Source organism: Rhincodon typus, chromosome 14 (assembly GCF_021869965.1).
Source record: "Rhincodon typus isolate 14 chromosome 14, sRhiTyp1.1, whole genome shotgun sequence".
Lineage (NCBI taxonomy): Eukaryota > Metazoa > Chordata > Chondrichthyes > Orectolobiformes > Rhincodontidae > Rhincodon > Rhincodon typus.
The window spans coordinates 41610058-41625410 of record NC_063345.1 but is presented as its reverse complement, the minus strand read 5'-3'; the positions used below and the strand labels follow the sequence as shown (position 1 = coordinate 41625410).

The 15353-nt window shown below is 40.8% G+C and overlaps 1 protein-coding gene across 1 annotated transcript in view; it reads right to left on the bottom strand.

Annotated features, from left to right (window-relative positions):
- Positions 1 to 15353, bottom strand: part of xpnpep2 (X-prolyl aminopeptidase (aminopeptidase P) 2, membrane-bound) — a 66036-nt gene that overhangs the window by 27879 nt on the left and 22804 nt on the right. Inside the window, exons 5-9 of the mRNA XM_048605317.1 lie at positions 10387 to 10450; positions 6333 to 6440; positions 6170 to 6247; positions 3311 to 3457; positions 187 to 288 (exon numbers count right to left, since the gene is read on the bottom strand). Coding sequence (XP_048461274.1) covers positions 187 to 288; positions 3311 to 3457; positions 6170 to 6247; positions 6333 to 6440; positions 10387 to 10450 — 499 coding nt within the window. The remainder of the gene's footprint in view (positions 1 to 186; positions 289 to 3310; positions 3458 to 6169; positions 6248 to 6332; positions 6441 to 10386; positions 10451 to 15353) is intronic.

Here is a 15353-nt window from a genome sequence, read left to right as displayed (position 1 = left end):
TGTGCTACAGTCCAATCTCATAGGACACAAACAATCCTCAAACAAACTCCATTATTCCTACTTGTCAAGAAAATCGTAATTTAAAATAAATATTGAATTCCATGTTTTTCATGTTCTTTTTTATCTTAATGATTTACTAACTAAAACAGAGAGAAAAAATGATTCTTAAAAAGGAATAGCTCTTACATGCAGTTTCATCCAGTGCAGAGATCAACAATGCAGTTGGCCGGTAAGGGTTTTCTTTCATCTGTGCACGGATTTCTTTTACCTTCATTTGCCATGTTCTTTCTGTAATCCAATATATAGATTAAAGACTACTTTCCTTTGACAGAGTAAAATTATTGAAGCTCCTTTTAAGATGAATTTGTAAATGGAAAAGGACAGTTGTTCTTCACAGAATCACAAATTATGACAGCGCATTACAAACATTATGGGTGGCACAGTGGCTCACTGGTTAGCAGTGCTGCCTCATAGCACCATGGGCCTGGGTTCAATTCCCCCTCAGTCAACTGTCTGTGTGGAGTTTGCACATTCTCCCTATGTCTGCATGGGTTTCCTCTGGGTGCTCCAGTTTCCTCCCATAGTCCAAAGAAGTGCAGGCTAGGTGGATTGGCCATGCTAAGTTGCCCATAGTGTTCAGGGATGTGCAGATTAGGTGGGTTATAGGGGGATGGGTCTGGGTGAGATGCTCTGAGGGTCAGTGTGGACGTGTTGGGCTGAAGGTCCTGTCTCCACACTGTTGGGATTCTACGTGAAGAAGGATTCTTCTCAATTTTTTTTTAAATGACAAGATCACAAAGTAAAAACTTATGAGGGAGGCCATTTTGTCATCGGAGCATAGCAGATGGGTGTAAAAAATTGTAAGCCATTTTTTCTAAAAGTTGTTACACGTGTTGATTTCCTTTCTTATGAAGATATTTTCCTGACACAAACCCAATTTGATTGCCCCTGTTTTATTTTCTGCTCTTATTATATCCTCCTGGTTTATTATCAGTACTACTACAGATTTATCCAATTAAGGGAAGGCATTTTGGTTGTGGAATACTATCAAAGACTTCCAAATTAGTCATAGTGTAAAGCTTCCTATGGTTACTTCTTTGCTATGACATTTAGTGAGGACAATTAGGTATTCCAGCAACATAGAGTTATAGTTATAGAGATGTACAGCACGGTATCAAACCCTTCGGTTCAACTCGTCCATGCAGACCGGACATCCTAAATTAATGTGGTCCCATTTGCCAGCTCTTTTTAAATTCATTTCTTGCACACAGGTGTTGCTGGCTGGATAGCATTTATTGCCCATCCCGAGTTGCCCTTGAAAAGGGGGTGGTGAGCTGCCTTCTTGAACTGCTGCAGCCCACCTGCTGTAGGTTGACCCACAATGCCATTAGGGAGGGAATTTCTGGGTTTTGATCCAGCGACAGTGAAGGAATGGTGATATATTTCCAAGTCAGGATAGTGCGTGTCTTGGAGGGGTACTTAAAGGTGGTAGTGTTCCCAGATATCTGCTGCCTTTGTCCTTCTAGATGGAAGCGGTCATGCATTTGGAAAGTGCTGCCTGAGGATCTTCAGTGAATTTCTGCAGTGCATCTTGTAGATAGTACACATTGCTGCTACTGAGCGTCGGTGGTGGAGAGAGTGGATGCTTGTGGATGTAGTCCCAATCAAGCGGGCTGCTTTGTCCTGGATGGTGTCAAGCTTCTTCAGTGTTGTTGGGGCTGCACTCATCCAGGCAAGTGGGGAATATTCCATCACACTCCTGACTTGTGCCTTGTAGATGGTGAACAGGATTTGAGGAGTCAGGAGGTGAATTACTCATTGCAGTATTCCTAATGTCTGACCTGGTCTTGTAGCCACTGTGTTTATGTGGTCCTATATCTCTCTAACCCTTCCTATTCATATACTCATCCAAATAGGTTTTAAATGTTGTATTTGTACCTGCCTCCACCACTTCCTCTGGCAGTTCATTCCATACATGCACCACCCTCTGCGTGAAAAAATTGCCCCTCAGGTCCCTTTTAAATTTTTCCCCTCTCACTTTATACCTATGCCCCCTAGTTCTGGATTCCGCTACCTTCAGGAAAGATCGTTGATTATTCACCCTATCCATGCCCCTCTTGATTTTATAATTCTCTATAAGGTCACACCTCAGCCTCCGATGCCCCAGGGAAAACAGCCCCAGCCTATTCAGTCTCTCCCTATAGCTCAAACTCTCCAACCCAAGCAACGTCCTTATAAATCTTTTCTGAACCCTTTCAAGTTTCGCAATACCCTTCCTATAGCAGGGACACCAGAATTGCAGACAGTATTCCAAAAGTGGCCTAACCAATGTCCTGTACAGCTGCAACATGACCTCCCAACTCCTATGCTCAATGCACGGACTAATAAAGGCAAGCATACCAAATGCCTTCTTCACTATCCTGTGTGCCTGCGACTCCACTTTCAAGGAACTAAGAACCTGCACTCCAAGGTCTCTTTGTTTGGCAATACTCTCCAGGACCTTACCATTATGTGTATAAGGCCTGTCCTGATTTGCCCCACCAAAGTGTAGCACCTCACATTTATCTAGGTTAAATTCCATCAGCCGCTCCTCGGCCTATCAGCCCATCTGATCAAGGTCCTGTTGTACTTTGAGGAATGTTCTTCGCTGTCCTCTGCACCACCAATTTTGGTGTCACCTGCAAATTTACTAATCTCCTAGTTCACATACAAATCATTTATGTGAATGACAAAAAGCAGTGGACCCAGTGCCGATCCTTGCGGCACACTGCTGATCACAGGCTTCCAGTCCGAAAAGCAGTCTCCACTACCACCCTCTGTCTCCTACCTTCGAGCCAATCTTGTATCCAAATGGCTAGTTCTGCCTGTATTCCATGTGTCCTAATTTATTAACCAATCTACCATGTGAAACCTTGTCAAACACCTTACTGAAGTCCATATAGATAATATCTACTGATATGCCTTCACCAATCCTCTTCGTCACTTCAAAAAACTTGATCAAGTAAATAAATTGGAAGAAAAAGCAGTGCTCATGATTATTCTATACAATGAGTTAAGCAGTGCTTTTTATTCATTACCTTATATGTACTTCCAAAAGGTTTTCTCAGAGTTGCTTTGCTAAGCCTAAATTTTGAAAGTGAACTAAAAAGTAAAACTGCTCATTACAAGGAAATTAAAAGTTGAATTTCAGAGGTTCCAGTCATTTTAAATTTTACCCCCAGCTTTTTGTACTGGAGTCAATGCAGGATGCTCTAGGTTATAACATCCATTTACACAATCATTTCCTTTATACTTAAGAGAAATAATTTACCGAAGAACTGATCTGGCACTTTGAAAATATCATCGGTAGGGTTCGGTGGGCGGTCTGCCCCCCAGATAATATCCACTAAATTCTTTTCTTCAGCAACAAATTGTCGTTTGCCTTGAAGCAATGGCTTTTTGTAACTTTCCCACTCCACTGTTTAAACACAAAAGCACAGCAGAAATTAGAATGTAATTACCCTTTGATGCAGTATTTATGCAGAATAGTCAATATTTTTATGGTGGAAAACTAAATGCTTGACAGCATCTCATCATGTCAAAGCTCTTTATGCTTTGGGTTACTGTCACAGCACAGTGACTGTCTTTACATATGCAAACATCGCAGCCATTCTGTGTCAGCAGAATTCCACCAGAAAACAGAATTGGAAATTAACTTTTTTTGTGGTATTCGTTAAGGCAAGAACATTGACCAAGACACTAAGAATACTTACTGTTATTCTTCGGAGAAACACATGAAATATTTAATGGCCATCTGAGCCAACAGTTGAAAACAAATTGTAAAAATTAATTTGAATTTCAACATTATTCACTTCAACAAAAATCCTCATCCTAATTGTCATGTTTTTAGACAATAATAATTAAAGACCTGCAACATATATTCGCACATTCAAAATTGGTGTTATCCCTTAAAATTTACATAGCATATTCCAGCAGGATTATTGGGTAGCAAATATAATGGGGATTTTGAATGTTTTTACCCCATTGATTATGAATAAACAAGTTGGAAATTCCCTAATTCACTCTTCTGGCTTTGGTTAGCTGTGGGTAATCATCTCTTTCTCTCTCATGTTCAGTTTCTTGCTGTGCCAGTTTCTCATTTGCCTGTTATCACGCAATTACAATATATTCTGAATGTCCTACTTTTGTTCCAGAAATTTCTGCTTGAATGTGGAGAGCAGAGAGGGAATCTTCCCTGACAGTAATGCCCTCCTCTCCTCCATCATGTTTATTGATCACAAATCTACCGTTCTAACGGACACCCCAACATTTTAATAATTCCAACCGAAAGAACTGCGGATGCTGTAAATCAGGAACAAAAACAAAGTTGCTGGAAAAGCTCAGCAGGTCTGGCAACATCTGTGTAGAAAAACTCACAGTTAACGTTTCGTGTCCAGTGGACGCCAGACCTGAAACGTTAACTTTGACTTTTTCTTCATAGATGCTGCCAGAGCTGCTGAGCTTTTCCAGCGACTTCTGTTTTTGTTCCTGATTTACAGCATCTGCAGCTCTTTGGGGTTTTATTTTAATAATTCCTGCCAGCAAACCCCAAAATGCCCCATCTGCCACTCACCTGTCCATCTCCAATGCTACACTCACTCCCGTATGGAAATTTCCCTTCCTCTTAGATGACACCCTTTACTTATATTGCTTTCTGTTCCCCTTCACCATTTTTATCCATCTGTTACCTTCTTTCTGCAGGTCTGACAGCATCTTTGGAGAGATAAAGACTGTTAACATTATGGTCGGATAGGACTTTTCAATTCTGACAAATAGTCATACTCAATTTGAAATGTTAGCTTTGTTTCTCTCTCCAAAGATGCTTCCAGATCTGCTGAGCATTTCCAGCACTTTATTTCAGATTTCTAGCATCTGCAGCAATTTTACTTTTGTGTTATCTTCGCTCTGCTGGCTCATCAACCCCCTTACTCCTCTTTCACTCCTACAGCAGTAACGCTTATTGAACTACATGGTACTTGTACACATGATCTAATTAATTAGAGGCAGTTTATGAATTATAACTATTTTTTATGTAATATATATAAAGAGAGCAAATAGCACAGGAGAATGACCATTTCCAGATAGATTTTCAGCAAGGCGCATTCATTGCAATCATAAAGTTCCAAGCACTTCTAATAAATTACGACTGGCCGAGATATTCTCATAGCTACAGAGAGGAATTGGAGTTGCGCAAATTGGAGTTGCGCGTTAGGGACCATTCAGATTCCTCGATGTTGGGAATTATCTGAGAAATTGAATTTTCTGATGGCAGTTCTCCTCTGTCTGGAACCTTTTGAAAGAATCAATTAGAGTCGGAGAATTCAGAGGATTTTGACTCAGTTAAGTTTCATAGTTAGAAAATTAAACTCTGTTCTGAATTCTGAGTAATATTAAACCGAACTCGCTCCCACCTTCCCCGTTCCGCCCAACCAAACGAGACTACTTCTGACGCGTTACACTCACACGGTCCCTCACAACTACGCTGCTGAGCTAATCCAAATTCAGAACCACCATAACTCCCCTTCCGCCGACCCAACACCCACCTCCCTGCTTCTCCTGGACCCCAAAATCCCAGCTGACCTGAAGATAAGTGAGTAATTTTAAATTTAATCGGGATTTCGACTCTTTCTGAACCATGAAATTTCCAGACTCAAATAGATAGGTATGTACCAGAGATGGAGTACCGGAATAATGTTGCTGCTGGCAAATCTGGGAAGATTTTTCATGCACCAATAGTGCCACATGCTGGAATTTTACTGCAAGCATTTATAAAAAGCTCAGATTGAATTAATTTTAAACTTATTAAGGATGATAGGAAGCTTACAACAGCAGCGAAAATGTGACACTTATTTGTGTTCCCTGCCATTGGATAAAACAAGCAGGCAGGGAAATATATTCACCACCAAACAAAATATATTCAGTACCAAATCTTGGGCTCTAAGAACTGGATGATTGCAGAAGGAAGGGAACAGTGAAGGTGAGTTTGAAAATGTTAAGGAATTGCTCTGGCTGGAGGTCTTTGGATAAAACTGAATTAGAATTTGAGATTGCACTAAATTTTGACTTGATTGTGGAGCTGGTTCTCAGAGTAAACAGACCAGAAAAAATCTTATAAATACCGTTTTCTTACCGATGGAAAAGACGAAAGGGTCAGCCGCGACTATATCTCCTTCCCTTGTTTCATTCAAAATCCAGTCTACAATTGTTGCTAAGAGAAACAATACATGTTTAGAAAAATAAATGCAGGCAAATAATATTGGATCATTAAGTGTCTCACTGCTGCTATGACTCACTTTCCCCTTTGTTGAGCTCCCAGTTGCAATCCATTTGACGTTCAGCTTGAATCCAGTAACGTCCATCGGTCCAGAGTGTAGCCTTCATCTTACTGACTACTGCGGTACCTATGGAACAATTTGGCCACATCTTACCAGGGACACTATTTATTTCTGTTTGAATTGCACCTAAAAGTGAAAAGTAGCTTTTTCCCAAATTGATAGTGAAGGATTTTCAATTATTTTGTTAGATTACTTCATGGAACAGCAAAATTTTGCAAACGAGCAAAATAACAAAAGGAAAGCACGCAGAATTGTTAGACTTGATCAAAATTGGAAGGTATGCTGACAAACCTGACCAAGAGAGTGCATCTTATTGTAATTTTAAATGTTTGAGAAAATGTGATTCAAGATTTTCCATACTTTGAGAAACGTAATGAACTTTCATTTATGTAGTTCATTCAATACCTCCAGAGTTGAAGCCAAAGATCAACCATGATTGTATTGTATGATGGAGCACGCTTGTTAGGCCATATGGTCTACTCCTGCAGGGCATCACCAAATATTTAACAGCCTATGATGCATTCCTGAATGGTAGTAATTGTAATAATGTAGGAAGCATAGCTGTCAATTTGTATAGAGAAGGCCACACAAACCAGAAGAAAGGAACATGAGAAATAGAGATAGGAATAGTCTATATTTGAGTTTGCTTGGCTATTCAGCAAGAACGCAGCTGATCAGTAAGCAAGTAGGAAAGCAAGTGGTATGTTGGCCTTTGTTGCAAGAGGAAGTGAGTATCGGAGCAGGAAATATTATTACAGCTCTACAGAGCTTTGGTAAAGCCACATCTGGTGAATTGTAATCAGTTATAGTCTCTGTACCTAAGAAAGGATATACATGCCATTGAGGGAATGCGAGAAACATCGACCAGATTGATATCTGGAATGGCAGGCTTGTCATATGTGCAGAGGTTGGCTTGATTGGGCCTGTATTGACCAGAATTTAGAAGAATAAGAGTGGACTTTTATTGAAACATTTAAAATTCTGATCAAATTCTAATCATTTGTAGACAACTGATCTATGCTGGCTGTTGATTGCCTTAGTGTGTATTACAACCAAGAGAAGAAGACATTACAAGAAAGCAGCCATCATTCAGACATAAGAGATAACAAGGTGTAGAGCTGGAGGAACACAGCAGGCCAAGCAGCATCAGAGGAGCAGAAAAGCTGACGTTTCGGGTCTGGACCCTTCTGCAGAAACATTCACTAGGCTAGCTGTGCCAGTCAATCTGATATCCCAGCACCTTTGGGAATAGAGTACTGTGTATGCATTAATTTACCTACTCAAGTGAAATATGCTCATCCATGCTTGCAGCAGGTAGGTACTGGGAACTGAACACTCCCTCTGCAGCCTGAACTGCCTGCTATCACTTTTTCTTGTTTTTTTCCAAACAGCTCAGACAAGAAGATTCCCAATGGAAATCCATTGATACAATTAGGATTAAAAAAAATTGGTAACTCATATACCAGAGAGATGAACTATAGTCTAATATTGCATTCAAAACATCTACCCTTATATTACTTTAGTCTTTAAATGATCTTCCATCTATTCTCCAGTTCTGTGAAAAGCTGGATATTGAATTGCCGGGAATATAATTAAGATTGAGCATCCCTGAGGCAGGGACATCAGGAAATTGTGTGCAAAAAGTCTCAGTATCTAACTAAGATTTCTTAACATTTCAGCCAGGAGGTTTGTGGGCCTCCTCCAAGGACCATATGAACAAGCACCTCTGTCCCTCTTTTCAGTGTGTTATACCTTGTGAGTAGGTGAACAAGACAAGTAGAAAATTATACACGTGCAGTCTTGTAATCTCATTCCATTGGGCCATAATTCTTAATTCAAATATTTGTCTGATGTAGATTGCTAAGAAGAAACCAGTTTCAACCGGCTCTGATCCCAAGTGTTTTGTGCCCTTTCAACTCCAGCAATAACATTCAGCATCATTACGATATGCTGGATAATGAAAAGTCCACAGCTGAGGAAGGGATGTTGAAAGGGTTTATTTGCTTCCATTTTAATAGTCTGGTCTAATTGTCAAAAGAAATATACCACTTCAGTGTGCAGAGAATGAAAATGAAGTTCAGTATACTATTAAAGAGAGGAGCAGTTTGTCCTGGCTATCAAAAGTAGTAAAAAAGAAACAAGCAGAACAAGAATCTATGTACTTTTTACTCTATCTACTTTTTACTGCAACAGAGCCAGAATATTCCTCCAGAGATGGGTAAATTAATTCAAAGAGATTGAAATAAATGAACCTCTTTTAGACAGATGTAAGACCCATGCAGTTTTGGTTTATACACAACTCTATCACGTTATAATAGCAGTCTAAGCTGGCTTTTATTGGTTTTTGAAAGAAAGCTGTGTTGTTTTTGTGCTTCAGCAGTGTATGTGGGTACAGAGGGGTATATTGCGAATGAAATATTACTTGTTTGGTTTGGGATTCCCATAACCTATGAATTGTAACTGATCAGATTGTGTCTGTTTTGAAAGAGCAAATTTTAGGCCTTGACTAATTATAATGGAATAATGTTGAACAGAGTTATCTTTCAACAACTTGTTGCTGAAACTGGGATAGCCTGCCACTAAATTTCTATGTTTCTGTGTTTTTCTGGTAGAATACTTTGCTTGATCCTGTGAGTTTCTTCTCATCCAATGCAAGCTTGTCTGCAAAGGATGATTTTTGCATTGGATATGACTAAAGAAACCCAAATTGTAGCATTGTTGACAACTTGAGTGTTGAAACCGCACTGATAGTTATAATCATTTACTATTATTGAATTGTAAACAATTCTGTATCCTAAGTCATGGTCATGAGGCCAAGCTGCCTCCCTAAGATAACAAAGTGTAGAGCTGGATGAACACAGCAGGACAAGCAACATCATAGGAGCAGGAAGGCTGACGTTTCGGGCCTAGACCTTTCATTCAGAAATGGGGGAGGAGAAGGGGGTTCTGAAATAAATAGGGAGAGAGGGGGAGGCGGATAGAAGATGGATAGAGGAGAAGATAGGTGGAGAGGAAACAGACAGGTCAAAGAGGCGGGGATGGAGCCAGTAAAGGTGAGTGTAGGTGGGGAGGTAGGGAGGAGATAGGTCAGTCCAGGGAGGACGGACAGGTCAAGGGGGCGGGATGAGGTTAGTAGGTAGGAAATGGGGGTGCGGCTTGAGGTGGGAGGAGGGGATAGCTGGGAGGAAGAACATGTTAGGGAGGTGGGGACGAGCTGGGCTGGTTTTGGGATGCGGTAGGGGGAGGGGAGATTTTGAAGCTTGTGAAATCCACATTGATACCATTGGGCTGCAGAGTTCCCAAGCGGAATATGAGTTGCTGTTCCTGCAACCTTCGGGTGGCATCGTTGTGGCACTGCAGGAGGCCCAGGATGGACATGTCGTCTGAGGAATGGGAGGGGGAGTTGAAATGGTTCGCGACTGGGAGGTGCAGTTGTTTGTTGCGAACCGAGCATAGGTGTTCTGCAAAGCGGTCCCCAAGCCTCCGCTTGGTTTCCCCGATGTAGAGGAGGCCACAACGGGTACAGCGGATGCAGTATACCACATTAGCAGATGTGCAGGTGAACATCTGCTTGATGTGGAAAGTCTTCTTGGGGCCTGGGACGGGGGTGAGGGAGGAGGTATGGGGGCAGGTGTAGCACTTCCTGCGGTTGCAGGGAAAAGTGCCAGGTGTGGTGGGGCTGGAGGGGAGCGTGGAGCGGACAAGGGAGTCACGGAGAGAGTGGGTGGTGGGGTTGGATTGCAGATGGTGGAAGTGTCGGAGGATGATGCGTTGGATCCGGAGGTTGGTGGGGTGGTATGTGAGGACGAGGGTGATTCTTTTTTGGTTGTTATTGTGGGGACGGGGAGCCTCCCTATGATGTTATATTGTATTGCACTTGGTGTTATTTGTGACAGATGGAAAACATTCATCTAAATTTTGATCAGCACCTACCTAAGGAAAAACATTAAAGTTATACCCTTCTCCAGTGATTTGAGCATGCAGACTCATTTTTCTTTCTTGTCTGTGTTACCTGCTGTTCCGCTAAACCCTGTAATCCAGGCCCTTCTCGCATCCTGTGGGGCGATGTACTCACTCTGAAAAACATCACAGAATAATCTTAAATTCCACTCACAATGAATTTTCTGGATGATTCTTTCCAATCAGCAGCATTATAGTGGAATAAAACAAAGAACTGCAGATACTGGATATATGAAACAAAACAGAAATTGCTGGAGAAACTCAGGTCTATTAGCATCGGTGGAGAGAAAAGGGAGAGTCAATGTTTACATGGTGCAGTTCAAAGAAGCTGCAAGCAATTTCTGCATTACAGCAGAGACTGGTGTATATCTGGTTTCCACTGAGGTTATAATCAGGAAGAAAGCCTGCATGATAAACAATGCGACGACTGAGTTTTGGCTCTGTGCTGCACTTTCTCTGAAGACTAACATCCGTTCGAAAAGGGCAAGTTTTTAGTTTGTAACTAATTACAAAGGAATGATATTGAACAACATCATGTTTTTATAACGTGATGCTGAAACTGGGGTAGCCCGTCATTAAATTTCTATGTTTCCCCAGTGGAATACTATCCTCGATCCCATGTGTTTCAAGCATGAGATCGTTAAGTTCTTAGTCAATGCAGGCTACAGATGATTACTTTTGTAATGCCTATGACTGAAGAAATGCAAATTGTAACACTGCACATACATTTTGAGTGTTGAAACCATTCTGACACATTGCTGCAGGTCGCTAATAATTCAATTCACTTGTACCAGGCCTACATCAGCTCTTAGCTGCAATGCAATGTCACCGATCTCTGTCTTTAATAACACACCTGCACAAAATATCATTAGCAGAATTCTAGTATCAGAGCAGAACCATTGTTAGAAAGAATTAGAAAAGCATTGCAGTTGTTAGTTACAATGAAAAATAAACCTGTAAACTTTTTGTATTATGTCACTCAGAAGATATATGATAAACTTTTAAGGGACACTCTGATGATATCATCATTGTATTATGGTATGTCAAACAATGGTGTAAAGAGCTCAGCCTTTTCCATCTTACTGAGCTCTCTTGCAGAATGACACACTGAAAGAAGGGTGCTACAGTACAATCCATTGCTTAGCTTAAGCCCAGAGATGCGAGTGCCTGTGATTGTAGAGTACATATGTGGATGCCAGGTGCTGTAATAAAGATTCATTGAATTTTTCAGTTGTGTTTGACCCAGATCTCAAACTTATGTTGTGAGAGCCAGCAGAAATATCATATCACGATACTTCATGAGACATCTTGCCACATGACATCATGGGTGTAATGCAGCAGTAACTGCTCATACAAGAATCTTCACAGAATACAGCCCTAGATCATAAAGCATTTGGACATCATAAGTATATACGAGTACAGATCTTCAACTTAACACAGCCAGGAGGCAGACTTTACCTTCCTTCTGGTTAAAGTTCGAGATCCAAGAAGATCATAAGACATAGCAAAAGCAGACCTTTCAGTCCATTGAGTCTGCTCCATCATTCAATGAGATCATTGTGGATCTGAATTTTCAACTCTACTTCCCTGCCTTTTCCCTATAACTTTTGATTCCCTGACAAATTTTAAAAGATGTCTATCTCAGCTTTGAGTATATCAATGATCCAGCCTCAGTAGTCCTTTGTGGTAAAGAATTCCACATATTCACTACGAGAGAAAAAAATTCCTCCTCATCTCAGTCTTAAACGGGTGACCCCTTTATCTGAGATTGTGCCTTCTGGTCCTACTCTCTTCAAGGAGAAATAACCTTTCCATATCTACCCCATCAAGTCCTCCAAGAATCTGTGTGTGGTAATAAGTATGTCTCTCAATCTTCTATATTCCAATAAGCACGGGCCCAATCTACTCAATCTTCTATATGCCAGAAAGTAAAGACCCGATGTACTGAATCTCTCTTTTCTAAGCCTGTCTATCCACACCTGATATCAGCCTAGTGAATCTTGTCTGGTCTGCCTCCAAAGCCAATATATTTTTCCTGGGATAAGCAGCCAAAAATTGTTCACGGTATTCCAGCTGTGGTCTGATCAGTGCCTTTCATAGTTTAAGCAAAACATCTCTGGTTTTATACTCCATTCCCTTTGAAATAAAGGGCAATATTCCATTTGCGTTCCCTTTTAGCCACCTGAACTTGGATGCTAGCTTTTTATGATTCATTGATGATGACTCCCAAATCCCTTTGTTCTGTAGCTTTCTGCGGTCTTTCCACAATTAAATATATTCAGCTCCTCTATTCTTCCTGCCAAAGTGCATAACCTCATATGTTCCGCATTATATTCCATCTAACAAGGCTTTGCTCACCCATTTAATCAGCTCCTTTTAGATACTTTGTATCATCCTCACACTTGGCCGTAGTACATTCACTTCCCTCAAGATAGATATTTCTACATTTTTTTTATGGAAGAAAAATAAAGTTTCAACCTAATTCTCAATACAGAATTTAATGTGCAGTAGTCTTCTGGGTTTAAAAGCAAAAATCAGCAGCTAAAGGCTTCTGACAGGATCAAATCTAAAATTGGCAGTCAAAGGATATTGTTGGTTTAACTATAGAGACTCCATGTTTGGGAAAATGGTATTTTAAGCAAAATTGTATTTTAAGCACTAAAAATTGATGTTATAACCTAGAGAATCTTATCTCATGGAGCGGTCAGGTGGAACCGCCATTCTGACTCTTCAAATTCAGTACCAAAGGTAATGTGATATCATCACTCCTCATTTGGTGTGAAATTGCTTTAGTGGCTGTAACCTGCTACAATAGACCTCTGTCTCTTAAAGGCACAGACTCAGACTCAGACTCAGCAAACCATCTTAAAAATGACACAACCAACAAAAATAAATTAAAATAGAAGCAAAAGAAGGAACAACAAGCATAAAAAAAACAAAACAAATAAAAGAAAGGAAAAAAAAAACAGGTCCCAGTCTCTACTTCAATAAAACACAAACCTAACCCTTTCAACACAAAGTAAAAGACATGTATTTGATTATGAGTTGGGCAAAGAGTGTATCTATTGAATTTCAGCTATTTAATCAATATGCTTGGCTTGACTTCACAGATCAAACTTTAAATGATCTGAAGAGGAGATCTCTGAAAAGATTGCTGACTATCAGCAAGGAAAGGCTTCACATAATAAGTATATCTGGTCTTTCTGAGGGTGATTAAAAAGACCCAGAGAAGATCTGGAGAATACTTAAGTACCAGCTTCTGGGTGAACAGACTCCAATTCGTGTCAAATAGGCAGAAACCGAGGAGTCCATTGATGACTTTGTCATTGGATACTGAGTGTTTAATGGCTGTGGAGCAGTCAGTATCAGCAGCAATGTGTTCACCATCTTCAGGGGCTGGGAAGGGAAATTTCATCATCTCAAAGATCCTGGCCATGGAGAGATAAACCTCAATGTGAGATGGAAAGTTTCCAGCCGCGTTAACCAAATACCTCACGGAAACAAAGCTACTCATGAATTGGTCAAATTTTTTGGTATCATTTGCTCATGTACAACAAAACAGCTTAAAATTTCTGCAGAGGAAATTTGTTATGCAATTTGTTGCTTGAAAATGCAGTTTTCTATTAAAACATTTGGAGGCAGTGAACCAACAGCTTTGAGCAGATCCAAGAAATCATTGCCAGTAGCATTCAGTCAACATTAAGTACAGACAAATAAATCTTGCCTAATATTTTCTTTCTTATTCATGACATGAATAAATACTATTTACTGAAGATATAAAAGTAATGTGATTTTAGTCCAACAGATTTTATGTTCAGTGGACATCACTTTTTTGCTGGTGGCTGGTTTATGGCAGCAATGTTACAGTGTGGTGTTGAGGAAATTCTTTCTCATATTGATGTGGCACTGCCTGATTGAGATCTGCTGCTTTCTGCATATGCAAATCAGCAGCCTGTGATATTCCTGCCATTCATTTTAACAGATGGGTATATCTAGGCTGGTGATTAAAACAAACAGGAACCTCGAGAAGAGATAGCAAGAACTGCCAATGCTGGAGTCAGAGAGGAACACAGCAGGCCAGGCAGCATCAGAGTAGCAGGAAAGTTGACATTTTGGGTCGGGACCCTTCTTCAGAACTTTCTTGCTCCTGTGATGCTGCCTGGCCTGCTGTGTTCCTCCAGCTCCACACGGTGTTATCTAAGAAACTCGAAAAGTTGTCAGGGAGGAGGAAATAGATGATCAACAGCAGAATCCTTCATAAAAAAAAGATAGCTTCTTGCATTATTTTTGGTGCTGTTTGCTAAAGCTGAATGCTACACTTTATTTAGTTGTGATGGGTGAGGTCTTCCAGAGGAAGTGTTGTTCTCACCCACAATTTTCCTCTTGTTTGTTGTGTCATCTCTTAAAAAAAAGTCATATGCTTCCTTAATGGCTGCCTCTGCCTCCCAAATGGTGCCCGCTCTGCATCAGTATGCTCGAGAAGTGAGATTCACTAGGTTAGGAGCTGAGAACAAAGCATGGCTTCATGTTGGGTCCGCATGATCACTGGGTTGTGATCAGGAGCTGGATGTAGTGCAATCCATGGTGGCTGAAACATTGGCGGCTGTGCTGTTAATTGTGGGAAATTCTACATTACAGTCTCCCCAAAGACAGAACAACCGTCTGCAATTTAGATGGATAGGGAAACACACTCCCTGACAGCAGGCTATCAATGAGACAATTGACTCCCATTTACTCTAAATACTCCAAAATTTAATGGTGGTGCAGGTACTATATGTAATGGAAAATCCATGCCTCCTAAAAGACACCAGGCCAAACCTCAGCGGGTTTGGGCCTGCAGCCTCTTAAAGGGGGAGCTCTCTTTCCAAGACACAGGGATGCAGCATTGTACATAGGGGGTGGTCACACAACCTTGTCCTTGCTTCCAACACTCTTGCCATCTCGTCCAGAAAGCAATGCCAGTCCCCCAGTGTCCATTTCACCATTGCTCACTCTCTGTCTGGTTTTGCATTCTTATTT